This window comes from Alexandromys fortis, unplaced genomic scaffold (assembly GCF_014885135.2).
Source record: "Alexandromys fortis isolate MF-2015 unplaced genomic scaffold, M_Fortis_MF-2015_v1.1 scaffold_90, whole genome shotgun sequence".
In the NCBI taxonomy this organism is placed as follows: Eukaryota; Metazoa; Chordata; class Mammalia; order Rodentia; family Cricetidae; genus Alexandromys; species Alexandromys fortis.
In genome coordinates, this window is record NW_026067985.1 from 4,658,205 (window position 1) to 4,684,802 (window position 26,598).

The 26,598-nt window shown below is 48.8% G+C and overlaps 1 protein-coding gene across 2 annotated transcripts in view; it reads left to right on the forward strand.

Annotated features, from left to right (window-relative positions):
* Positions 1 to 26,598, forward strand: part of Ccdc60 (coiled-coil domain containing 60) — a 160,321-nt gene that overhangs the window by 93,122 nt on the left and 40,601 nt on the right. For both annotated transcript variants that reach the window (XM_050159029.1, XM_050159028.1), the window contains exons 3-4: positions 19,429 to 19,599; positions 22,648 to 22,755. In XM_050159029.1, coding sequence (XP_050014986.1) covers positions 19,429 to 19,599; positions 22,648 to 22,755 — 279 coding nt within the window. The remainder of the gene's footprint in view (positions 1 to 19,428; positions 19,600 to 22,647; positions 22,756 to 26,598) is intronic.

A 26,598-nucleotide genomic window follows, 5' to 3' on the forward strand; every position in this document is an offset into this window, starting at 1 on the left:
GGAGGAGAGTGGGAGGGAGGTTGCAGTCATGGTCAGCATCCTCCTCCAACAAGATAATCATAAGTTTCTTCCACTACAACCACTGTGGAGTATTTCCAGGGACTGTGGTATCTCTGCGGACAGAGAGAGGATGCACACATGCTGTGTGACCTGGTATCAACACTGGATCTGCCCTTCCTTTGGGGGTTTAGGCACTACATGTGGTCATCTCCCATGGGGCAGTAGGTCAGAGGCTGTGTCATGGTGTAAAGAAATAAGTTCCTCAGTGTCATGCAGAGGGCCATTCCATTTGATCATTTCTCCTAGTAACTGAAAAGAAATTATTTATGTGTGTATATATATATGTGTGTGTGTGTGTGTATTTATTTTTTATACCTTACATATGTTTGTGTGTGTGTGTATCTATATGTACATATACATATGTAAGCCATTCCTCTCGATACTATTTCCAACACTCTGCTCCCGCACAAACAATTCCACAGCCTGCTCCACCCAAAGAGCAAGGGAGTGTGCCCAGAAATGCCCTCATTATATGCCAGGCAAAGTCGGCATGTGCTTAATTGGTATTATAAATTCAAGAATCCCAAGCGGCCTCATTAGCCATGCAGCAGTGTTCTGTGGAGCACACCCCACGTGAAAATCCCCACGCCAGCACACAGAGCAGAGTTTACAAAGTGCTGGTTCCCCAAGAGCTCACTCTAGTGCTGGGGTGGGACAGGGAACCCTGTGGCCACACAAGGCAGCTGGCAGTCCACAGGTACACAGGCCCAGGGGCAGCTCACCCCACTGGGCCGCTGCCAGTGAGCATGGGTGGTAAGGCTTGTGAGTAAGGAAAATCTGAGGGGTGACGACAATCCGGAAAAGTGTCATAGGTTACGGTATGACCAAAGCACAGGTACATACGGAAAGGCAGGGCTGCAGGGCACAGTGCTTGCTGGTGCTAGGAAAGCTGGGGGCAATGAAGAGGTTAAGGAGGGACAAGCCTGGGCTGAACTGCAGACTGGAAGACAGGGACTGTGCAACCTGTCACCTGTTTCACTGCTGTGACAGGAGCAGCCTAAGGGAACAAGAATTTGAGGTGGCTCACAGTGTAAGAGGGAACATAGGACACACAGCAAGAATGCAAGGGAAGTGGTCACATCTGAAGAGTCACTTTATGTTCTCAGTCAGGAAACATGTGTGCCAATGCCCAGCGTGTGTCCTCCCCTGTCTCACAGGGTGTGGTGCCCCCATTCAAGGTAGGTGTCCGCCCCCCCCCCTTAGTTAAGCCTCTCCAGAAACCGCTTCACAAACACGCCCAGAGGTGTAGCTCTCAGGAGAGTCCAAATCCAGTCACAGAAAGATAGGAGAGAGGACAGAGAAAGGGGGTAAGAAGGTCTATTAGGAGGCAGAGGAGATAACAGCTGAGGTTGTGGCACAGAAGCCTGGGCCTGGGCGAGACACTTTGGGAACTGACGACAAAGGGATCCAGCCAGCGTGGAAGCAGGAAGTTGTGGAAACACTGAGAAAGCCCCATGCCACATTTTTCACAGTGCATACATCCTCGTGTTTAGGAGTTATCATTGGTGTAAGGTAGAAAGACCTCATACCAGTGGAACAGAATAGAGATCCAGGACCATTCTGGCTACTCTCTGCCGTTTTTAAAGCTGCCGGTCTCTAGGTAGATGTACCAGTCTACACACGTCCTTGAGCAGTGCCTACGTTGGCACACGATGTTGAGAACCCAGGGGCTTCCCATTCCCCTTACAACAGGCCAGGTTCTGTCTCTAACTGTCTCTAGGATGCCCCTCCTCTCTGCACCTTTGAAAACCAGAGTATTCCACAGATCCTTTGTTCAGCCTCCAATGTGGTTCAGGGACAGCAGTGCCCAACAGCAAGCCAGGAGCACACGGAGCGAGAGATGTGAGGGCTCCAGACCCAGACAGCATCCATCTACAGTGGACAGTTTTGAAGGGAAGGACCAGTGTCAAGTGTTTGTGTCTGTCCTGAGTTGTGCAAAGTAGCTGTGTCTGCTAAAGTTATCTGGGATGGAGGGAGTATGGGGGGGGGGGGGGAAGAACTCCACTCAGCACCAGGCAGGAGGCATGCAAAGGGCAAGTGGTTAGGTCACGTTTACTCAGTGACAGTAAATTTGTAAAAGGGGAGAGATTTGTGCGATCCGCAGAGAAAGCCGGGTGTCTCGTGTGAACCAGTGAATCATGAGAAGTGTGGCCAGAGGTGCTGGCCTCTAATTATGGCAATAGATAATAACAGAACTGTCGATACTCAGCCTTGGGGCTACAATCGAATGAAATATAAAACAGACCATAAACAGGAAATGAAATTGCCGACCTAATCTTCCTTTCTTTTCTTCACTTAGTAAATTGGTTGTTTTGTTCATTGGTGATGAAAATAATATGAGGTCCCCACTGTGTGCCAAACAGCGAGGAAGAAGGGGACGTGGGGGTCTAGCATGTGTCTCCTCTGAGGTCCCTACTGTGTGCCAGACAGTGAGGGAGAAGGGGATGTAGGGGTCTAATGTGTGTCTCCTCTGAGGTTCCTACTATGCACCAGACAATGAGGGAGAAGCTGGTGTGAAGTGTCAAGCGTGTGTCTGCCTCCAAAGGATTCCTGTTTTTCATAGACATTCACAATTTTTGCATCTTATTTTTCCCACCCTCTCCTCATCGGGGTTTGCCTCCTGCATGATGAGTGGGCTTGCTGTGGACCCGATGACTAGCCATAAAGTGCTTAGGTGGCAAGGACCAATCTTTCCTCTCTCTAAAGGTGCTTAAATATTCAACTGAGAATTCTGCATTGGATTCATTTGGTAGTTTTAAAAAATCCTTCCAATGTACCGTATCTTTCACAAGCCAGATATGATAATACAGTCTTTCAGAATCACTAAGAAATCAGGCTTGGAGCCAATACAGGTCTGTGATGAGGATGCTGATACAGGTGATGATGCAGGTGGTGATGTCTGTGGTGAGGAGTCTGGTGGAGGTGATGATGCAGGTGGTGATGTCTGTGGTGAGGACTCTGGTGGAGGTGATGATGCAGGTGGTGATGATATCTGTGATGAGGATGCTGGTGGAGGTGATGATACAGGTGGTGATGTCTGTGATGAGGATGCAGGTGGTGATGTCTGTGATGAGGATGCTGGTGGAGGTGATGATGCAGGTGGTGATGATATCTGTGATGAGGATGCAGGTGGTGATGTCTGTGATGAGGATGCTGGTGGAGGTGATGATGCAGGTGGTGATGATATCTGTGATGAGGATGCAGGTGGTGATGTCTGTGATGAGGATGCTGGTGGAGGTGATGATGCAGGTGGTGATGATATCTGTGATGAGGATGCAGGTGGTATGTCTGTGATGAGGATGCAGGTGGTGATGTCTGTGATGAGGATGATGATGATGACAGAGATGGTTGTATGTAATGAGGATGGTGGCAGTAGTAATGTGTATGATGAAGATGGATGACGAAGGTTGTGATGTGTGTGATGATGGGTGATAGAAGTGTTGATGTGTACAGTGTGCAAGCAGAGCTGCTGACGGTGGTGGTGTGGAGATACTAGTGGTCATGGTTATGTATCCCCAGCTGGCAGAGCAGAGTGATCAGTTGTTTCTATCACACAGCCAGTTGTTAATGATTATAATCAGAGCCTGGACACCCCAGCTGAACCTCCCCCGGGTGTGTGCTGCCTCCTCACACACGCTTGGGTTTGGTGGCTGACCTTCAGGTAAAGTTGGTGGGCTCTGGGGACTGTTGTGCAGTAAATGTGTATTTTGAGTGGTCACAGAACAGGGACAGAGACTCAAATTTCAAATTCCCCCTTGATTTTAGGGGTTTTATTTTGTAAAGAAGTGTGTGTGTGTGAGTGTGTGTGTGTGTGTGTATGAATGTGTGCCACAAGTGTATAGGTGCCTGTGGAAGCCAGAAGAGAGTTTTCAGATCCCCTGGAACTGAATGCCAGACATGGGTGCTGGGAATTGAACCTGGGTCCTCTGCAAGAGCAGCAGGCCACTCCTAACCACTGAGCTATCTCCCCAGCCTCTAACTTGCAGTTCTGATCTGGCTTTGTTTAAAGAACTCCTATAGGAACTTTTCCGGTCTAAAGACTACAGAATACCTACAAACAACATCATAGGCGGCCTCCTTAATACCAAAACCTCACTTGTCAGGAGGTTTTTCCTTTATCATTTTGACAGTCTATGTGTGTGTTGGGATCAGTCACCCCGCTAGTCTTTCTTATCCCCAACTCCATGACCTGTGACCTCTGTCTGCTCATTCTATACCAATAGGTTTGAGTCGCTGATCATCTGGGCCCCCTGTGAAACACCTCCCAGGCACTGACACGAGCCTCTCAGGCTCCTCTTTCCATCCTTCCACCCTTTATTCTTTTCTCCTCATTCCTCTCTTTTTTTATTTTCTTTAGTGACAACCAGTGATTGAGATGAAATTAATACCCAGAAAAGAAAACCACTTAAAATAACGAGATGGTGTCTGCATACAGCTCCTTCTTCAGTGGAGCAGGGTTAATTCCCCGGCCCTTTAGTTTAATAAATTTCATTACTTCTTGAGAACCAAGCATTCAATCCCACCACCGCTCTGCACAGCAGATTCACAGACCTTTGTGGATCGTTTCATAACACGATTCGCCAAATCCCCAAGTCATTGTGATCTGGTTAGACTGTTCCTGCCAGCCCTCCTGGAAGGTAACCTCCTAAGCTTGCCACTCAGCACAAGTGTCACAGCCCAGAAGCCTTGCAGGGCATGCAGTCAAACCATCACCCTGGCGACAAACAAGTCAAGAGTCATAACAGCACCCGAGGCATCAACAATTGTGCCGGCCACACATGAATGAGGGCGGTGAAGAAAAAAGCAGTAGCTGATGCTGTCAATCAGACCCATCCAGTCTCACAATTGCTTGTCATATATAATCTTCAGCAACACCCTAGGATGTGGTGTTGACTGAATATTTGACCAAAAAGCTTAGAGGAGAAAAGATATTTTAGTGTGTAAGTGTGTGCCCATGTGCACTGTGGGATGTTCCATGTATGTACACACACAGGCTGAAGCCAGAGGTCAATGCTGGGTATCTTTCTGTGTCTCTCTCCACCTTCTTTTTTATATAGGGCCTCTGTCTCTCTCTCTCTCTCTCTCTCTCTCCCAGGAGCTCACCAATTTGAACAGAATAGCTAACTAGCAAGCCACACAGGGATCCTACCTCTCTTTGCTTCCCCAGAGCTTGGGTTAAAGGTGAATGATGCCTCATTGACTTTTCACCCAGTTACCAGGGATCTGAACTCAGTTCCTCAGTCTCGCATGGCACACGCTTTGCTATTGGGTCATCCCCCATCTGGGGAGATGAATTTTGCGTCACGTTCTCAGAGGGTTATGCCCATGGCTTCTTGACCTCGTGTACTGAGCAGATCACCTCGGAGGCAGCAGCATGAGCCAGAGTCTGTCCTTCACTTCTAGGCTGACAGGAAGCAGAGACATGGGGCTTCTGGTATAACCACCAAAAACTCTCTCCCATACTTCCTCCTGTTAGGTCCCACCTCCCAAGGCCTCCAAACCCTCCCCAAACAGCACAGTAGTTGGAGACTAAGCCTTCACTCATGTGCCTGGGGCAGGGGCTGGGGAGGGGAAACTCACATTCAAACCATAAGAGATTGGTATCCATTAGTCCCAGCTTCACAGTGAGAAAGACAGACCTCAAAGGGGTGAGATGACTCACCCAAGGTCACAGGCTTTGGTAACAAGGAAGCAACTGGTTCAAAGCCAACACCACTTCCTTGTGCTGTTCTCTTCCGTTCCTTGGAGTCAGGCTGTGGGGGTTTGAATTCAGACTGCCCTGGTTGGTCCCTCCGTGCCTCCCCTACTGGATCTCTTCGTGTTTTTTTGTTTCCTTGTAAGCAGAGCATGGATAACTGTGACATCACAGGGAACTGGAGGGGACACTGAGGTGACTACTGTGCCTGGATCAGGGTCTCACTTGAGCCATCATGAGGCACCTCCTACAGCTGCTGCAGAAGGTGCCTGTTTGTATCCAATGGCAACCACCTTCTTCGAGCTCAAGTCCTCCAGGTCTCACATGCCAACTGCTTGGTTAAAACCCTCCCAGACCTGACCCTTGATGCAGACAGAGGCCTATGTTTCTATGATTCTGAGCCTCTGTAGTTAGCTGGGGTTCAACACCATCACTGTGTCAGTTAGGCTGAAGGAAAACAGTTGCTTGGGACTGTATTCTATGGCATAACAACAGAGCCCTGACATCACCTGGCTGTCTCGAGGGAGAAATTAAACCCCTCAAGCAATGTGTGATAGCTCATGCCTGTAGTTCCAGAACTCAGGAAAGCTAAGTCATCCTCACTGGAAGCCAGCCTGAGACCGTGGGAATCGCATCGCTTACCAGGCATGTGGCACATGCCTGTAATCTCAACTTTTAGAAGACCGGCGTGGACGGATCATCAGTTTGGAAAGCTTCTGTCTCAGATAAAAGCAGTAACAACAGGAACAGTAACAACCTCCTTTACCTTCTGGGGAAAGCCAATCCAGTACTGACAGAGGGGCCCCGTGGTGACCAGCATCCAGCTTCCAGCTCTGTGCTAACACACTGCTCATATGTGTTCCAGCTGCAAGGATTCTTCAAGAGACAACATGTACGGTGGGGCCACACTGTTACAGCCAATGTATGCTGTGCAGATACATCAAAATCCATCCAAGAATTTCCCAGAAGCCTCTCCAAATACTACTTGTACCTCATTAGCATGTCTAATCTAAAGGCAGCCAGAGAACATGATTTCTTTTTTTTTTTTTCTTTCTTTTTTTTTTTCTGTTTGTCTGTCTGTCTGGGCACATTAATGCCCAAGATCATGGTGTCTACCACCAAGGAAGCTGGAGAATGGGTATTTGGAAACCAAGGAGAAAGGTGGGGAAGCCAAGCCAAACTATCCTTGATGAAGCCCACAGTTGGGGCTGGAGAGCTGGCTTCACGTAAGCGCCCTAACTGGTCTTCCAGAGGACCTGAGCTTGACTTCTAGTACCCAAGTGGTAGCTCACCGTAGTGTGTAACTCCAGCTCCCCTCTGGTTCTCCCAACACCAGCACTCGTGCAGGGCACAACACACATCCATTCAGACAGAATGGATGTACACATAAAATTTTTAAGTTTTTAATTAGGAATAAAACCAAATGGCCCTACATCCTGGAAGGGAACGGGCCATCGGCAAGCAATGTAACAAGTGCAGGACTGGAGAGGATGTGGGAGGATGGGGAACTGGGGGTGCTCTTCTCAGCATGGAGGAGTAAAAGGAAGGAGAGTGTTGAGCTGCTAAGCCAGGAGAGACCAATAGAAATCAGCCAAGCGAAGATGGAGATGCAGATGGTGCCCCAGAAAGAAGGAAGGGCACATCTGATTCCAGAGGAAAGATGCCCTGCAGAGTTTGAGTGTGTGTTAGAGGCCAAGTCCCAGAGGACTGCCTAGAGGAGGACAGGTGACATCATCCTGAGAACTGGGTGACCTGGAACTCTTTGATCATAGTGACTAGACTCATACCCTGCCTGTGCACACACCAGGAATCCCAGCACTTTGGAGGCCGAGGCAGAAGAGCTGTGAGTTTGGGGTCAAGCTGGGATTCCAGTGAGAGATAAAGAAGCACCCGGGCAAACGGGACCTCAAAGGGAGGTTCTTGGCTGAAGTGACATCGGCATGACGCAAGTGCAGTGACATCAAGCGTTGACATCACTTGTAGCTGGCGCTTGGATGTGAAGTCATGGGGACATGGAAGCACCCTAGCTGTACCCTGGATTTGTCTGCTCTGGGGAGGGGGCGGGGCTGACAGGACAAACAGGCCAGAGGAATTCTCTGGGCTACGTCTTCCTCTGGAAACTCAGGGGACATGAGGAGGCAGAGAAGTCACTCACCCCGCCACCCCGCCACCCACCAGCTGACAGTGAGGAATTCTGACACAATTAACAAGATTAGCTGCGAAGATTGCCTGCATAGAGGCCACATTCCTTTTCATAGTAGAGGTGTTTCAAATAGGAGCCCTAAAAACAGCTATGCTTACAGCCTACGTGGTTTTTAAAAATTGCCAAGCTGTAAGCCTGGAACCCTCCAAAGACTTCACAGACAAGACTGAGAACCCTCCTTATGGTGAGCAGTGAGTGGAAACTCCTGGCACGAGGCTGTGTCTGCAGAGACTGAAGGGCCGGCTGGACATTCAGGAGGGTGGAGAGGTCGGGATGCTATGGGTGCAGAGGCTAAGAGGCAATCAGGCTAGTCCTAGCCCAGCCATTCCTTGCCTGTTGAAGGAGCTGCGGGCAGGCCTGCTTTTTGCCCCGCCCAACTCCTGCATGGCTAGCTTAGCTCCGGAAATAACAACACACAAATTGTATTCTTTTAAACACTGCTTGGCCTATTAGCTCTAGCCTCTTACTGGCTAATTCTCACATCTTGATTAACCCATATTTAGTAATCTGTGTAGCACCACGGGGTGGTGGCTTACCAGAAAAGATCTTAACCTGCATCCATCTCGGAGAGGAGAGCTATGGCATGTGCTTGAATCTGCTTCTTTCTCCCAGCATTCTGTTCTGTCTACTCCGCCTACCTAATTTTCTGTCCTGTCAGGGCCAAGGCAGTTTCTTTATTAACCAATGAAAGTAACACATAGACCATCCTCTATCATTTGCCCACCTCTGTGTCGGAACTAACGTTTTGTGACGAAAAGGTAAAAACCTTTTAGAATGCATTAACTTAGCAGACCACTCGCTAAGACTGGCATCAGATACCATCTTGGGCTTATAGAAAAGCCTTCCCTATGTGCTTTACCTGTCTCTCTGGCATGCTCACATGTCTGCACCCTTGGCACTGACTATAGCAAAAATCGCTTTGACTCCTCTGTTTCTGTTGGATAAGCCTCCAATTCTACCCAGTAGACCTCACACTAGAGAAGAAAGTTTCTTAGACACCCCTTAGACAGTGTAACTTCATATGCCATCAACATCCTATATGTGGCCAATGTTGTTACAGTGACTCTCTAGAGAGGCTCAAATCCACATTTGGGCATGGACTGTATGTACCCCCTTCTCTCTCTCCCCCCCTTACCCATGACTGCCTGCCTCCTTCCCGCCCGGCCCCCCTCCCATCCCTCCCTCCTTCCCTCTCCACCTCTTAGCTAACTAAAGAGGCTCAGAATCGTAGAAGCATAGGCCTCTGTCAGCATCGAGGGTTAGGTCTGGGAGGGTTTTAACCAAGCAGTTGGCATGTGAGACCTGGAGGACTTGAGCTCGAAGAAGGTGGTTGCCATTGGATACAAACAGCTTTCCCTCCACACTGACTATTCTGAAACTCTTTTCTACGGCAAAGTCAAGACTCCCAGCTCAGGAGATCCCTGACGCCAGAGGCAGCCACAGGCATGGAGTCACCACCTCTCCTGCCCCCACCATTCCAGTCGCTGACCACACCAAACAAGCAGCAGTTGGCAAGGCACGGAAGTGCCATCTGCCCCCACCTGCGAACCACCTCATGTTCTTCACGGAAGAGCTGGAGAGAGCAATACTGAAGCCATGATGTGACCTGTCTTCTACCAGAACCCATTCACAGGGCCTTGCCCATCATTCAGTCATTCAGGAAGGAGATCCATCTTGGATGTGGTCTGAGTGGTGAAGTCCTGACTCCAGGAATCCCCCACCTGGCACCCCCCACCTGCATGCTTATGTTCAACGATCAGCAAATGACCCAGAGGTTTGGCTTAATAAGAAGAGGGTCGCGATAAGCACTCAGATTTGCTCTTAGCCAATTTGCTGTTCACACAATATGCCGCCAGGCAACCCTTTGTGTGTGTAGTTGACCTGTGTCTGGGGGGTCTTGTCCTAGCGAGAGGAGGGCAATCCCGCCCTGCAAAGCATTAGCACACATGAGAAGGCTTTGATCTGCACGCTGACAAAGATGTTAACTCAGGAGGGGCTCAGTACACACCGTCCCTTTGTCTGAAAGGCAGTTCCAACTCTGTTATGATTACAGATGAGTGAGGTTCAATTACTGTAATAAATATATCCCAAATTTCATCTCAATTGCATTTGCATTTTAATGAATGATTCTCACCTTCTTGTCAATTTGGCAGCCAGACTAGATTTATTAAGTTATTGTATAAACAGGGCATTCTAATGGAGGGAATTTAAATGTAAAATATATACTCTGGTGTCTCCAAACCGGGGCTGCGTTATTAATCCGCCCCATCGAGCTTGCCTGCGTAGTCAAGAAGCGGAGGATGGTGTTTTAGATCCTGCCCACTCCCCATCACGCCTGCCCTGCTCGCCTCAGAAATCAATACGTCTGGGTGGGTCGACAGAGCAAGGCGTAAGCCAGCCAGATGAAGCAGGCTCTCTAAGCTTCCAGCCTCCGCATGCAGGGAATACACTGATTTATCTGCTATTATTTGAAAACAGTAAAATTTGTTAAGTGAAAATTTCCCATGTAGGCAATAACCTTCTGCAAGAGCAGGACACCCTGAAATCCAATTGCCAGGAGTGTTTGTCCATCTTAATGTCATTCAGCCTTTCCCATCGAAGCACTCCTGGCTTTATAGCCTCATATTTCTTGTAGGTGGAGACAGAAAATATGAGTGAAAACTGGCTGGGTGCAGTACCATAGCACCATTAAAAGCTGGATTTTTTTTTCCTTTTGAGGTGCATTTGGGCTGTTAGTCCTCAACAAAGTGACACAGCTAGTCTTCTTCCCTCCTTAACAGAAAGACTGGACACATACGTACACACGAGGCATACACACTCGTTCGTTCCCAACACACCCTGCCTCTCAGCTCTACAGCACTCTGGAACTTCCTACGAGAACCAGCTGCATGCCGGGTGCTCCCAGTCCTGGTTCCCTTCAATTCCAGAAGGTGTTTGTGTGGAGTGACCTAAGTCAGTCACAGAAAAAAATTGCGTCATACCATGTCTATGCAGAATCTAAAGGGAAATCGGGGGTGACAGGATGGGGGACTGTGAGGAACAAGGAGAAAGCAGAAAAGCATAGCCGCATAAAAGGGTGCACCTCTGCAGGCAGACGAGTTTAGAGACTTGATGCAGGATGCAGACTGCAATTAGTTTACAGGAGCACAGGCCTCCCGCAGCAGGAATGGAAGAAATACAGAGACATCCAGTGCTTCAGGGGCTGGGGCCTGATTCAGCTCACAAGAGGCTTAGAACTCACAGAGCGCCCTCCTAGGATGGAACCGTCCAATCCAAGGACCTGGAAAGAGCTTCCAAGATGACCCGATGGCCAGCGTGTGTCAAAATCTTACTTTTCAAACCTGAGAAAGGAGAGCAGGTACCAATGAGTCAGACAGACTACTACCTTTTAGAGAGTTCTTTCGTAAGAAGCAAAAGAGGATGGCTGGATGGGGGTTCCTAAAATTGCAGGGCACTCACTGATCACCCAGGGGTGCATCTAAAATTCAGGTGTCACTGTTGTATTGCTGCGACCTGACGAAGATCACATACGGGAAGAAAGGGTTATTGTGCTTCATCGTCTCAGAAGGTTCCAGTCTGTTGTGGCAGGAGGGCTTGGTGGATTGACTTAGTCCTGGCAGTGTGTGGGAGTGTGTGGCAGAGGCTGATCCCATCACAGTGGACCAGGAAGCAGGGTGTGTTTAACCTTTAAGGACCTGCCCCTCCTGACATTTTCCTGCCACCTGGGCCTCCTCACCTCACAAAGTTTCTAGAACCTTCCAAAATAGTGCCACTAGCTTGGGACCAGGCATTCAGAACATCAGCCCAAGGGAAATTGTGGTGAGTCAAACCATTATGAGGAGGCCTTCCATCCTAACTAGTTCCTGGGAGCTGCTGATGCTACCAGAACACTCTGTGGACCAGGAAAGCAAACAGCAGCATTCCCAGTAGGTGTAGCTGGTTAAAAGTTAGCAGCCATGGGCTGGGATGCAGCTTAGTTGGTATGACCTCGTGTGACCTTAGTTGGTATGACCAGCACAGCATGAAACAGGACATGGTGGTGTGTGCTCTAGCCAGCATTCAGGAGGTGGAGGAAGGAGGGTCAGAGGTTCCAGGCCATCCTCAGCTACACAGCAAGTTCAAGGCCAGCCTGGGAAACCTGAGACTCTGTGTCCTGAAAGCAAAGCAACCAACAGAAATCAATACCCTTGCTATGTCCAACCCAGCTGTTTGATAAACACAGGGTGGAGGGACTTTTATCCTATAGAGAAGAGCAGACATATTACCTGATAGCCCCACCCTTCACTACTGGCCCCCTTTTGCTATGGCCCAGGTTAACTGCTTTCTTCCTAACATGTCTTATCATGTTACAAAAGCATATTTTTCCCACATTTTAACACCTCTAACATGAAATCAACATATAATCATATTTAATCTAATTGAGATGTTTTCCTCTACAATGGAGACTGCTCTTTTGTTCCCAGCATCCCAGACCCAAATAACCACACAGAAACTATATTAATTACAACAGTGTTTGGTCTATTAGCTCAGGCTTCTTATTAACTAACTCTTACATCTTAAATTAACCCACTTCTATAAATCTGTGTAATGCCACGAGGCTGTGGCCTACTGGTAAGGTTCCAGCGTGTCCTCCTCCTTCAGCAGCCAAATGGGATCTCCCTGACTCTGCCTACTCTCTCTATATCTCTTCCAGCCTGGCTATATTCTGCCCTGCCATAGGCCAAAGTACCTTTATTCATTAACCAATAAGATCAACACATACACAGAAAGACTTTCCACATCACCTCTTTTTCTTTTTTTTCAATAAGACACTATTTTATTTCTACAGCGGACGTTTTAATCATCCATTTCACCCTGGAGCTGTGTAATAAGCTGCCTTCCCAAAACTCAGTATCTTCAATACATATTTTTTGTAAGATGTAGGTTTCTGGGGTCAGGTGATCTCGGCGGGGTTCTCGGGCTCCTGTGCAATGCTCCCCACCTTTCTCATTCTTCTGGGTCTAGTGAGATAATTGTGGCTATCACTCTTCTCATGGGCCCAGGCGAGAAGATTCCCTCCACACACCTGCACCGCACCGTGTTCATGTCTAATCAACCCAGGAGCCCCCACTGGGAAGGAGACCCCACCCTGAATACACAGGACGGAAAAGGAGAACATTTGCTGAGCTACGGCCTGGTCTTAGATGGGCAGAACATGACCCCAAGAGAGGAAGGCTGACTGCACACCTGGTCTTGGTTGTTGTACTCTTAGCCCTTTGCTCTTTGGACTTTTTTGGCCCTTTTGCGGGTCCACCACCCAGCTCCCAAATAAATCACACACACGGAGTCTTATTGTTACTTATGAATGCCTGGCCTTAGATTGACTTGTTCTTGGCCAGCGTTTCTTAAATTATCCTGACTATCTTTTGCCTCTGGGCTTATTAGCTTTCTTCTGTATGTCTTAACTTCCGCTCTTCCTCCCTAGCTGGCTAGGTGGTTGGCCCCTGACATCCTCCTCTCCTTCTCTTCTCTCGCTCCTCCCTCTAGAGCTCTCCTTCTATTCATCCTCTCTGCCTGCCTGCTGGCCCCGCCTGTCCTTTCTCCTGCCCCACTATTGGCCGTTCGGCTCTTTGTTAGACCATCAGGTGTTGTAGACAGGCAAAGAATCACAGCTTCACGGAGTTAAGCAAATGCAGCAAAAACAAACGCACCACATGTTAAAATAATATTCTACAGCACAGACCCAGGGGTAAGCTGGGCTTACCAAGCAGCAAGAGATACAGAAACCCAGCGCTTCCGACTGAATATGTGAGCCTGGAGCCTGGAGATGGAGATGATGTTTAGGAAACAACCCTACTGTTTTCTCTGTAGATTTGGCACTGGGGCGAGAGAGAAAGGGGGGAGGGGGAAGGGTAAGAGGAGGAAGAGTGAAGCAAAGAAATCAGATCATCCTTTTAGGGTCTTTAAAGCACTGACTACAGAAGAGGTCTGAAGCAGAGAATTTCAGATGCAAGAGACCAAGCAAATGTTTATTCTTCAAAGCCCCCAGAGGAAGGCGCAGTCCTGCACCCCCAGGAAGCAAGCTTGGTTCATGTGTGACCTGTGCCACATGACAGAGTTCTGGGAGCATAACTTTAGACTAAGTGCAGGGGCCACAGGGTCACTGGGTAAGGACGTGAGTCTTGGATACTGTGTATCCAAAGTTGAGTTATCTTGACAGTGAGTGGGCAGCTGGGGCGGATGTTGCTCCAACCCTGCTCTCAGCCCTGTCTGTTTGGGATTTGGTTTCATTAAAGGCCTGGGTTTTCTAACGTCTTCTCTTGTACTTTTCACCTGCTATGACCCGCCCCCTCTGTTTTCTCATGTCAATCACACTGGCCTCTCTGGACCAGTAAGCAGGTTGACCATAATAAGCATCCCTCCCCGGGGCTGGAGAGATGGCGCACCTGGTCTTCCAGAGGTCCCGAGTTCAATTCCCAGCAACCACATGGTGGCTCCCAACCATCTCTAGTGGGATCTGATGCTCCATCTGGCATAAAGTCAGAGCACTCATGCATAAAACAAATAAATAAATCTTTAAAAAAAAAAGCATCCCTCCCCATGACTGGGTCCTACGTCATAGGTGTTAAACTAAACTCACTACATTCAAGGGCTCACTGAATCCCTCCAACAGCCCCTTGAGGCATGAACTAACGAATGACTGTCCTATTTGGAACTGAAGCAGTTGAAGCTCACCTGCTCCGTTAGCCAGCTGAGGTGGCCAAGCCTGTAATCCTAGCACTTGGGAATTGGATGCAGCAGGATCCCAAGATGGAGGGGCCAGCCAGGATTCCACTGTGAGATGCTTTCAAATTAATACGTACACATGTGTCTCTTGTAGTCTTCCCCTGCGGCTGTGTTGAAATACACTGACCAAAGCAACGCAAGGGAAAAGGGGATTGATCTCAGCTCACGGCTTCGGGTTATAGTCCATCACGGCGGGGAAGTCACGGTGACAGATCTTCAATTGGCCACACCACACCCTCAGCCAGGAAGAAGACAACTCAACTGCGTACACTGAGCATGCTAGTACTAAGTCAGATTTCTCCACTTTTATACAGCACAGGACACGGCCCATGAAATGATCTCACCCATCATCAGGATGGCTTGTCTCATCTCAGTTACCATAATCAAGATCATTCCCCACGGGCGCGCCCAGAGGGCCAGCTCCCCATCATTCTACAAGGTCAAGTTGACAATTAAACCAAGTGCTGAACTTACTATTTATAATTACCCCAGGGAAAGCGCAGGGGATTGTGTTGGGCGAAGTGGGTCAGGTGCAGGACAGCAAATGCGGGGTGCCCTAAAATTAGCAGAAGCTAAAAATGTCAGTGGCTTAGAATTAGGGAGCAAGACGGTGATTACCTGAGGCTGGGAATGAGCGAGGGAAGATAGGGAGAGGATGGCTAATGGCGCAGGGGTGCCGTGGGACTTCAAGGGGTCCACAGCACTGAAGGCTGTAGCTGATTGACAACCACTAACCGAGTGTTTGCAGACAGCTCATAGAGGAGAGCTGGAATGTTCCCAACACAAAAACTAGGCAGCATCTGGGGTGATGGTCATGCCACCTACCCTGAATGGTCATGACCCATTCATACTTGTGCAGAGATACCACACTGCACCCCAAAAACATGTGCAACCATTATGTCAATTAAAAATAAAAACAAATGCGGGACGGAGAGACAGCTCAGCAGGTTCAATCGCTCGCTGCATAAGCATGAAGGCCCCAAGTTAAAATCCTGGAACCCACGTAAGAAGCCAGGGTAGTCTCCTGCCTGTGACACCAACACCACCATCGTGAAGGAGGCAGGGGGACTACTGGGGTTTTCTGGTCACCAGCCTAGCTCCAGGATCAGAGAGCAGGACACATGGCATCCTCCCTTGGCCTCTGCACGCACACACACATACACACACTCACATACACGCATACACTGCACACACATATGCACACAACACATACCACCCCAAAAAGTAACAAAGCAAAACTCGCACTTGAACCTATCCCTTCCTCTGTCTTCTCATGGCACGCTTCTGTTTCTCTGCCCCATCCTCCTGAGCCATGCAGAGTCCTCAGTAAGTACAGCAAGCCATCCTCCCACTGGCTTCCAATGCACTCCTGAACTCCCCTACGGAGAACATATGGCCCTTGAAAATGCAAACACCGCCCCAAGCAACAGTGAGGAAGTTGTGTCTGGCAGAGGACACTTTACATTGTGTAAGCTGCCTCCTTCCCTGGTACTGACAATCACCCCCTGCGTGTCACTTCTCTTTGATGTCAGCTAAGGGAGCTTTCCGCCCTGTGAAGCAGTGAGCAAAAGCCCCCCGCCCTCCCCAACGGATTTAAAGCCAAAAGCTGTTCTTCCCCGCAAATAGCTCTCATCCTGCTTACAGCCTGGTAATCAGCAATCAGCAATAATGAGGAGGAGGATGGAGGAAACATACAGGGAATTAAATGAGAATCTGCAAGATAAAATTAAGCATTTTTAAATGGGCCTCCACGGTATCTGGGGAACACCTCATTCAGTGATCCCACCGTCTGAAGTTCCCGGAATAGACTGGGATGTCTGGCATCCCGTCTAGACTCTCCCTGCACCAACCCTGTTCACCTGTCTCTTGGGCCCTTCCAGAAGGCAGAGCATCTGGGATTCGGGCTGCCTTGGCTGGAGAAGGGCTGAAAACTCAGTCGTTTCCTCAAGTTTTCCAGCTCCAGCCTGTCTGTGGAACTCACTAGCTTAGAAAGTCACCCACAAACACTCAGTGAGATGTTCGCAGATCCCCAAAACATCTTTAGAAGGCACAGTCCCTGAAGCTCTGAAATCCAGGCTCACTTCAGGAAGCAAGGCTCCTGGCCTCTGCCATTGAAGGTCTGGGCTTCAGCTCCCCCACAGCAAGCCACCTGCATGTAAGCTGGCCAGTTCATCATCAGCGCTCTGATCCCACTTCCTCCTGGTGAGCTCCTGCTAGCCATACCTGTCACCTCCTCCAGGAAGGCCCTCCTCCCAGTGTCTCTAGGTAAACCCCCCAACAGCCTTTTGGCAATTGTGGGGAGTGTGTTTGTTTGTATGCAATTCTTTCCCACATATCTGAACCTTCCATATACCAATGCTTGATGCTTGGTGCAGCCCGTCCCCAATACTGATGTCTGAAATAGGTTTTCAGTCAAGGCCAGCCAGAGACACTGACACAATGACAATTATCACCTGGCTGCCACCTGAGATACTGTCTCCAGAGCGAGTCCCAGAGCAGCCAGAGCCACACAGAGAAACCCTGTCTCAGAGAACCAAACAACAACAACAACAATAATAATAATAATAAATTGCTTTTGCCCAGTGCTTTGTCACAGCAAAATGTAACACAGTGCTTGAGATTTCCATCTGAAATTAAACAATTCCAGGGAATGGCGGTGTATTCTTGTGATCCCAGAACTCAGAGGCTGAGTCAAGAGAATTTTGAGTTCGGGGACAGTGTGGTCTTCACAGTGAGACACCAGGAAGAAGAAGGAAGTCAAATATCACTTTCTCCTGAAAGAGGTTTCCCAATTCTCTCTAGTCTGAATTAGGTGCCCCTCCCTGAAAACCCAGAATCTTCTCTCCCCGTGACTCTGGGCTATTGTTGACTTTCTGTGTCTTTCTCGTAAGAGGCCATGAGTACAAAAGGCCCTAGTGTCTTGTTCACTCTGTATCCCCAAGTGACCACATATAGGTTGCTTATCAAGATTTGAAGAACAAGTTAAATTTCAGACCCAAAATGTAAATATAGGAAACATGGCAGCAGTTGACTGTGTTGCCCGACAGTGCCTCAGGCAGACACACACACACACACCCCTTCCTGTGCGGCTCATTGCTGTCAAATCCTACCTCTGGTAAAGATGGGTCAGAGACAGGAGGGCGGACCATATGCATCAGGGGTAATCAAGGGACTGTGGTTGATAATGCCAACACAGGTCACATGGTACAGCAGGCATCTACACGTAACAACGTAGATGTCTAAGCAGCTCACAGATGTATGTCTACAGATTGAAAAGAAGGAAGCCTTGGCCCACCCCCAGACCCTGAGTGCTACCTGCTCTGCCATCGGTGAGCACGGACAAGCCCCTCTGAGGACCTGGCACCCGCTGCTCTTCTGATATATGAAAGTCTCTAATCCTGTTGCTTGCGAAATGTGTGTGTGTGTGTGTCACTGGTACTGTGGGTGTGCATACATTCACATGCTGGTGTGTGTGTGATGGGTACTATAGGTGTGTGCACATCTGCATGCTGGTGTGTGTGTGATGGGTACTGTGGGTGTGTGCACATTTGCATGCTGATGTGTGTGAGATGGGTACTGTGGGTGTGTGCACATTCTACACATTTGCGTGCTGGGGTGTGTGCTCATGAGTTCCATTTATGGGGAGGCCTGAGGTCAACATTGGGTATCTTCTTTGCTCATTCTTTATCTTTAGTTTTTGAGGCAGGGTCTCTCACTGCAGCTGTATGTATCGATCCAGCTTGACTGGCTGGTCAGTGAGCTTCAGGGCCCTGCCTGTGTCTGGCAGCATGTCCGGGAGCATGCTGCAGTCCCTGGTCTTCTTACATGGTTCCAGAGACCTGAACTCCAGCCCTCACACTTGCATAGTGGGCACTTTGCTCACTGAGTCACCTCCCCGGCCTGGGCTGTGGATCTCTATGTCTCCTCACAGCATCCATTAGCAGCTCACTAGAGGAAACATACCCCGTAAACACCAGTTGGGAGGCAGAACACAGCTTCCCAGGGATGAAATGCCCTGCCCCTGATCTTAGTAAAAGACAGATGCAGCACCCAAGCTGAGGTCTGCCTGACTCTGGAAATGCAGAGGGGATCTTCATTTCTTCCATGTGGCCGTGACAAATAGCTGACAGGAACCATCTGAGGAAGGAAAGGTCTCCTTGGGCTCACAGTGTCAATCCATCATGGCAGGGATGGCTGGACACAGTGCAGCTCAGTTGCTGGTGGCAGGAGCAGATGAGAGAGTCCACTCACATCTCAGGCAACCAAGAAGCACAGTGAGAGGAACCTGAACCAGGACCTTCAAAGGTCCTCCACAATCCACTTCTGCCAGCTACTCCACTTTTACCAGCTACTCCCCCACATCCCAAAAGCCCCACAGTCTCCCAAAGTAGCACCACCAGCTGGAGAGCCAAATACTAAAAGCAAGAGCCTGTGAGGAATATGTCACACTCAATCTGTTAATAAGGGTCCTGTTCTGTGGGCATGAGGGTGACCTCAGAGATGGTTGATCCTAAGACTGAAGGATGTTGTCCTAATATATTTAAGAGCTTGTCTTTTCTAACTCCCCTCCTCTCTGTATGCCTCTCCATCTATCTGTCCATCTGTTTATCCATCCACCTGTTATTCTCCCTCATTTTATATCCACCTGCATGTCTGTCTGACTCTGCCTCCCTCCTCCACCTCCCACCTCTGCTTCTTTCTCCAGCTTCCTGATCCAGTGTGTGAAGATAGGCCGTGGGTATTTTAGCATACTGCGAGAGGAAAGCGCCATGAAAAAGAGGCAACAGCTACTCCAGAAGCTGAAGGAGGAAGAATTAAATAAATTCCAACCAGCCAAGAAGTTCTCAGATCTCCAGGGCAGGGACACTCTGCTGACGTAAGTGACCGCAGCCTCAGGACCCCTGAGCAGTGATGGCTCAGTCAGGGTGGCTCCCCTTTCCTAGGTTGGTACTCAGTTCCCTCTTCAGCCTTGTCCAACCCGCCTGGCCATCCTCACTCTCTGACATTAAGTGGAGAATCTTCTAACACACTTTCCACCCTTCTATCTGATGATACTAAGGGCGACAGAAGAATCTTGCTTGTCCCCAAATACACCTCCCCCATCTTTTCCATCTCCTCCCCCATCCCACTCCATATCCCCTTCCAACCAAAGCTCAGTACTCCCCATTTTCTTTTTTTCTTCTTTGTTTTGTTTTATTGTTATTGTTTGTCTTGTTTGTTTTTCGAGACAGGGTTTCTCTGTGTAGTTTTAGAACCTGTCCTGGAACTTGCTCTGTAGACCAGGCTGGCCTCAAATTCACAGAGATCCACCTGCCTCTGCCTCCTGAGTGCTGGGATTAAACGCTTGTGCCGCCACCACCAAGCTCAACACCCATTTCAGTACTCCTCCTCCTGGTACTTTAGCTTTCAGCCGACCACCTGCTGTGCCGTCTCTTCTCTGGGCACTCATAACGCGTGCGCCTGCATTTATCACTTTACCCCACGTCAGTATCTCTGCCCTACATCCCCTGGTCTCACACAAAGCCAGTACACAGAAGAGAGTCTGTTTTCTGAGCAAAGCCCCTTCCCTTTCAGGAAGCCTTTCTCCCAGCTGGGGGAGGACCATCCTCAAACGGCTCCATTGTGATGAGGTGCTCACATAGATAAGACAGTAAAAGGAACCATAGCACCAACACAGAAGTCATGGCAAGTGTCTGCTGTGCAACATTCCTACGAAATGGGAATTCATTAGCCATTTGAGATAGAAACATGGTCTGAATGGTACCTGTTAGGTTTTCCTTGACGTCACTGGTTAGAAGCATCCTCAGCCACAAACCCAGTAGTCCCCAAGCCTATGGGTTTCAACAGTCCTCACAGACAATGCTCCAGGAAACTTATCCTGTGAAGACAGAGCACACTCTGGGGATGAAAAGGGAACACTAAAGCAAACAGGGGAGGCACGCAATAGAAACCGGCTGCAACCGTAACCAGTTAGCAACGCTCACCCGAACAGCCCAGCAGAATCACCTGGTAGCTGCTTACTTACTGTACAACTAATAGTGATATTCTGAAAGACCTTCCTATGAGGATTACATGAAATGATGCGCAGCTCAACCCAGATCACAGCGTGTGAAGACCACTCAGCGCCTGTCAGCGACTCTAATACAACAAAGTGATTTTCATCTCTCTGGGCTTCTGTTAACCTTATATTTTTTTTTTGCATAAAAATCTTATTTTCCATGAAGGTAGCCTACATCTAAGACCCCCCCCCTTCTGCAAATATGACTCCAATACAGAGGTTGCAAGAATACAAGTGTTCCTTCCTCAATGTTTTCTAACCAAGTCTTTGATCTTTTGCTTTTACAAAGCGAAAGGGATTATTTTTGACCCATCCCGTCCCCCCCCACACACACACTTTGGGATCTAAGCAATTCCCCTCAAAAGTTTCAAGCCTGACAAAGTAAGCCAGGAGATGGGAGAATGAAGTACTTCCTGCAAGCTTGGCTCCGCTGCGCTCAGTGACCTGGGTTTTCAGTTGTAGAGTCAGTTGGAAAAGGTGGTGAGGGAGTGGAGTTTGTCTATCACTGGAGCCAAGAGAAGGCATCAAACCACAGATTCAGAAATATGAGGACTGGCTTAATTTCTATTTACTCCGGGAGACATGGTTAGGCCGGTAAAACAGAATACAGCCATGTATTTGCCGGTGAGATTTTTTTTTCTAGATTGTTTGTTTTCCAGCTCTAGGGTCAAACAAGAGTCAATGGACAAGAAAAATGGGGCACCTAGATTCTGGGGTTATCTTTTAATTATCTCTGTGACCCCAAGATTGTCCTCAAATTCCCTAGAGGAAGGTGCTTGGTTCTCATGTGTGTGCCAGCGTGACCTCACACGAAGCTGAGGTGATCTTTTTAAAAGAGAAATTGAACTCAACAGCACCCTCCCGAGGGTGTCCATTCCTCAGTGGACAAAGGCAAAAGTATGGGCGGAGCTTACAGGCCCACCCAGAAGCGGATGGCTGCTTCTGCCTTGGTGGCACAAGTTTTACATAGAGTTTCTCAAATTTAAAATGTGGATGGTTGGTTAAGTTGCATGTGTACACACACACATACACACACACAAGTAAGTGTGATTAAAACAAACCTGCAGGCTAAATTCAGTTATAAGAAAAAAATGTCTGTGATGCAGGAGTATTTGAAAGAAAACCATTTTCTATAACTGAGATAATCAGTTCTGTGAGGGTCAAAGAAAAAAAAAAGCACTGAAACATGGTTTCAAACACCCTTTCTAGAACACAGCCAAAGAGCGTGCCAGTCAGTCTGGTTAGCAGCTAGCAGTGTGACTGAGTTGAGAACCGCCTAGGAGATTTGCAGCGCCCACCTCTGGGTGTGTCTGGGAGGGGGGGGTTTCCCCAGAGATCTGCCCTGGATGTGGGCCACACCATCCCACAGGCTGGGGGCCCAGATGGAATAAAAGAGGGAGACTGAGAGAGCAAGTCACCACAGGTTTCTCTCTCTCTCCCTCCTCCTTCCTGGGCCTCTGCAGGGGAAGATGATGCACCCCTCCCTGCCACAATAGACTGAAGCTCTGAGGCAAGCAAGGCAAATCCTTTATCCAGCGATCTACCTCGCTTGTGCTTACGTACTTTGTCACAACAGTGGGAACCAACACAAAAGTATTTCATGTCTTAATCTTGAGGAAGCATTTCCAGCACCTAGCATGGTGTTTCCGGAACAAAGGATTCGCCTCCTTGTTTCTTTTCTTGGCTCCTCTGGTGGGGCAAGCGTAGTTTTCTCTTAATGTGCTCTGTTCATGGACTGCCTCTAGAATTGTCACCCAGAAAGTTGGCATGGTTGCCAGGCACACTGTAGGTGACAAGCTCTGGCTAGCTGCAGTCTAAAGCTGCTCCCTCTGGCTCACTCTGCTCCTCCCTCTGCTCTTCCCTCAGGGCAAATGAGAGTGAGAAGCTGAAGAAGCTGGAGGCCGGCATCATTATCCGCCCGTACACACCCATCCACAACTGCATCATCGCTCCCTCCTTGCCTGAGTCACACGTGTAAGCAGGCCCCACGGGTTAACGTGTCGAGAGCCACCTAGCTGCTCCTTTGTCCTCTTGAAAAGGACCAGGAACCTGGAGCCAGCAAACCTGGCTCATAAAAAAAGTAACAGAGAACAGATACCATAAATTGGGTAGATTAGACCCCAGCGGCAAATCAGATGTGGCCAGAGTCACCCCTTCCCTCACCAGGCAGACCCTCGAATGACAAATAGATTGCAAAGCTTGATAAAAATCCGTCTTGAGCTCTCGCTGCAGAACTTGCACAAAAACACTTCTCAGCCGAGGCTTAGGGAACACGATTATCCTCCCACCCCACCCCCAAAGACGCAGAGAGCTCTTTCCCAGGAAAGTCTCTGTGGTCTGAGGCCTAATGGCCTGGCCTCCTCACCTTATAGCACACAGAGATTTAGTCACCCTTCCAAAGCACTCACTCGCTTTCTGAAACCTTGTCATCTGGTTCTTCTCCTGTTCTGAGAGCTACAAGTCCACAGCTTCCCACTTGGAAAGGTTCAGGCAGAGGCATAACTTTCTTACCTCAGCACTATTGGCATCTGGAGACTGCAAATTCCTTGCTGTAAAGGGCTCTCCAGATATTTAAAAGCAGCGTCCCGGGCCTCTGCCCGGCAGATGTCAATAGCACTCCTCACCCCGCCAGCTGTGACGACCACAGATGTCTGCAGACACGAACAGACGGCCCCTAGGTCCAAAACTACACAATCCCTCCAAGCCTCGGGGTAAGGCACAGGCAGCACTGCAGCGTGCTCTGATTTATTACTCTCCCACAGCCTTTGCAGCAGTAACTACCCCTCTGTAGATACCACGTGCACTCAGCCCTCGGGATCCCTGCTGCGTAGGTATTTCCTCACCCCCCTGCAGAAGACAAAGGGAAAGCTCGAAGGGATGGACCACCTCTTTGGTCACGGAGCACACACAGTATGTCACCCTCTGTGGCTTTAGGTCAGGTCTGTCTGATGTCACACTCTGAGTTTTCCTCATGTGCACTGTAGGAAGGAGATCCCAAGGCCTTGCCTTTGGGGAGTTCATGTCATATTTTGAAAGTCAAGGCTCCTGCACACAGAGTAACCCAGGAGCAAAGTCACAGGGATAGATATTAAAATTATTAATAAAAGCACTCAGTTGATGGGTAGAAGATCCAGGCGGCCATTAACCACCACCACCATCACCATCATCGTCCATCATCATCATCATCACTGTTTCCCATCACCACTGTCATCAGCACCAAACACTGAACACACCCTCATCCCTTCTCAATAGTCCAGGTTAACCTCGCCTTATCCCACTGGCCCCCTGCCCACCTTTGATTGACATTATCTGGTTTCTTGGTGCCCTATCTTTGATGAGCACTCCAAGTGGCAGCCTCAGTTGGAAGCCCTTAAAGCATCCCCTTAGGAAAACAGGCCTTGTAACGCTCGCTCAGTGTCTGTTGGAAGCACCCCCTGTCTCCCCACCACTCCCACGGATAAGCCCCTGGAAGCATGAGATCACATACATCCAGAGATGGGGAGAGATGCCTAGAGAAGTGGGCCACACTCCCCATTCATCTGATCGGAACAATGAGGCTTCAGTATAGTGAGCAGAAAGTTTCCTTCAATGCCAAATGGGGAAAGCGAACTTCAGGGGTAGGTGAACCCTGCCAGAGGTCTCACAATAGGACTCTAATTCCTGGTTCCAAGCTCAGGTATATTAGATAAACTACCATTGTGGCTGTGAACCCACAGTAGATGCGATAGTATATATTTATTGTTACTCTATAAGGTATGTAGTAAAGGTCCTGGGTTTTGCACATCACATAGTCTCTCTCAGAACTACTTTACAGTTGTAGTATGAAAGGCAAAAGGATGGGTTGTATAGTTTGTATTCCAATAAGGCTTTCTTTATAGAAACAAGGGATAAACCCACTCCCGGGCTATAGCTTGACAACTCTTGCCCTAAACTAAAGATGGCCATTTCTTTCCTTTGACTCGTGAAAGGTTCTAGCCAGATTGAATATAGAAAGGGCATAAATGTATTTCTCAGCTTGGAGTGACTTGGACCCCCTCTCATTGATTCCATGTCTACAGATTGCCGGGTAAACCCACCTTGGCTGCTTCCAGCTGGTTCTACTTCCGTGTTTGTATTCATTTCTTGGATAAACTGGAGGCTGGCTGGCTTTGGCAGGACCAGTCTTCACTTTGACTGGTTGCCTTGGTGACTAGGACAGCAGATACCTCTCTCAGCATCTAGTGCAGGCTGGTATAGGCTTGTTCTCACTGTATCCGAGAGGAAGTCTAAGAATAAGGGCCTAAACACAAGGCTTCCTAAGGCCGAAGCTCACAAAAGACACAGTGGTCCTCTACCATTCTGTTGGCCGAGCCAGTCAAAAGGCCAGAGCAGACACAAGGCGCAAGGGAAAGATAAAATGAAGCAGCAAAATCACAGTACAGAACGTGCAAAGTGAAGAATGGGGAGGAACTGGACTGTTTTAAAGATTTATTTTTATTACTCTTGAACTGTGAACATAAGAGTATCTGTGGGTTGTGTGAGCATGTGTGTGTGCACACGCATGTGCATGAATGCAGTGTCCTCAGGACTCAGAAGAGGGCAGCAGATCCCCTGGAACTGGAGTTACAGGAGTCCCTTGTGGGTACTGGGCACCAAACCTGGGTCCTCTGGAAGAGCAGCCAGTGCTCTTAACCTCTGAGCCCCCTCTCAATGAACTAGAGCATTTTTGTAATCAGTTGTATTACTCATTTTTCTTCCCTCTGTGACAGAATACTTAGCCAAAAGTAACCCAGGCAGCCCACAGGCAAAGTCACTTGCTGCCATGTCTGATGGCCCGAGTGTGATTCCTACAAGTTGCAAGGTGGAAGGGGAGTACTGATTTTGCAGTTTGTCCTCTGACCCCCACAAATGCAGCACAATTGTTCCCTTCCCCAGCACATTAAATAATTGTAAGAATTATTTAATTAATTACTTTTAAGTGATTAATTATTTAGTTATTCTCTAATGTAATAATTAAAACATTGTAAAAATGTAAAAAAAAGGGGAAGAAGAAATCACTCTGCTTGAGTCTGAAGGAATTCGGCCCACCCTAGAGGGGAAGGCAGGGCAGGAGGTGTGTCGTGCAGATGGCTTACGTCTGAGCTGGTCACAAAACAAAGAGTGTAGGCTGAGCCAAGCCGAGGTGCAGCTCGCAGGGCCCTTTGTCTGCCATCTAGTCGGGTCCCAGAGGTTTCACAGTTTTTCCAGACCAGCTCAAGCCCTGAGCCCATGGGGAACACGAGGGCAGGCTCTGCTTGTCGTCTCTTCAGCTGTCAGCCACCGCATCAGCGGTGTAGATCAGAGCCTGGTTAGCCCCACATCCCAGCGCAACTGATGCCAACGCTGGCTCCTACTCCTGAGTTAACTGTGGAGATCGATCCCATCACCTCAGGGGAGACTTGGCTTTTATCTTTCCAAATGGGAGGGGCAGTCTAGAGGACTGAGACACAGATTCCTGCCATCTCTTTAAAATGACGAGGCTGTCCCTAGCAGTCTTTTCTAAATACCCGCTCAGTAAAGCGTGCCCACACCCCGTGACCAGATCTGCCGTTGAATACTGGCATAGATGGCTGTGACGGCACTGTACATGCGGTGGCAGCCGGTGAGAGGAAACTATTGTTTCCCTGTCCACAACCCTCGGGATGTTCACACACACACACATACACACACACACATATACACACACATACACACATATACGCACACATACACACATAAACACAGATACACACACAGATACATACATATACACATACACACATATGCACATACATACACACGTATACACATACGCGCAAA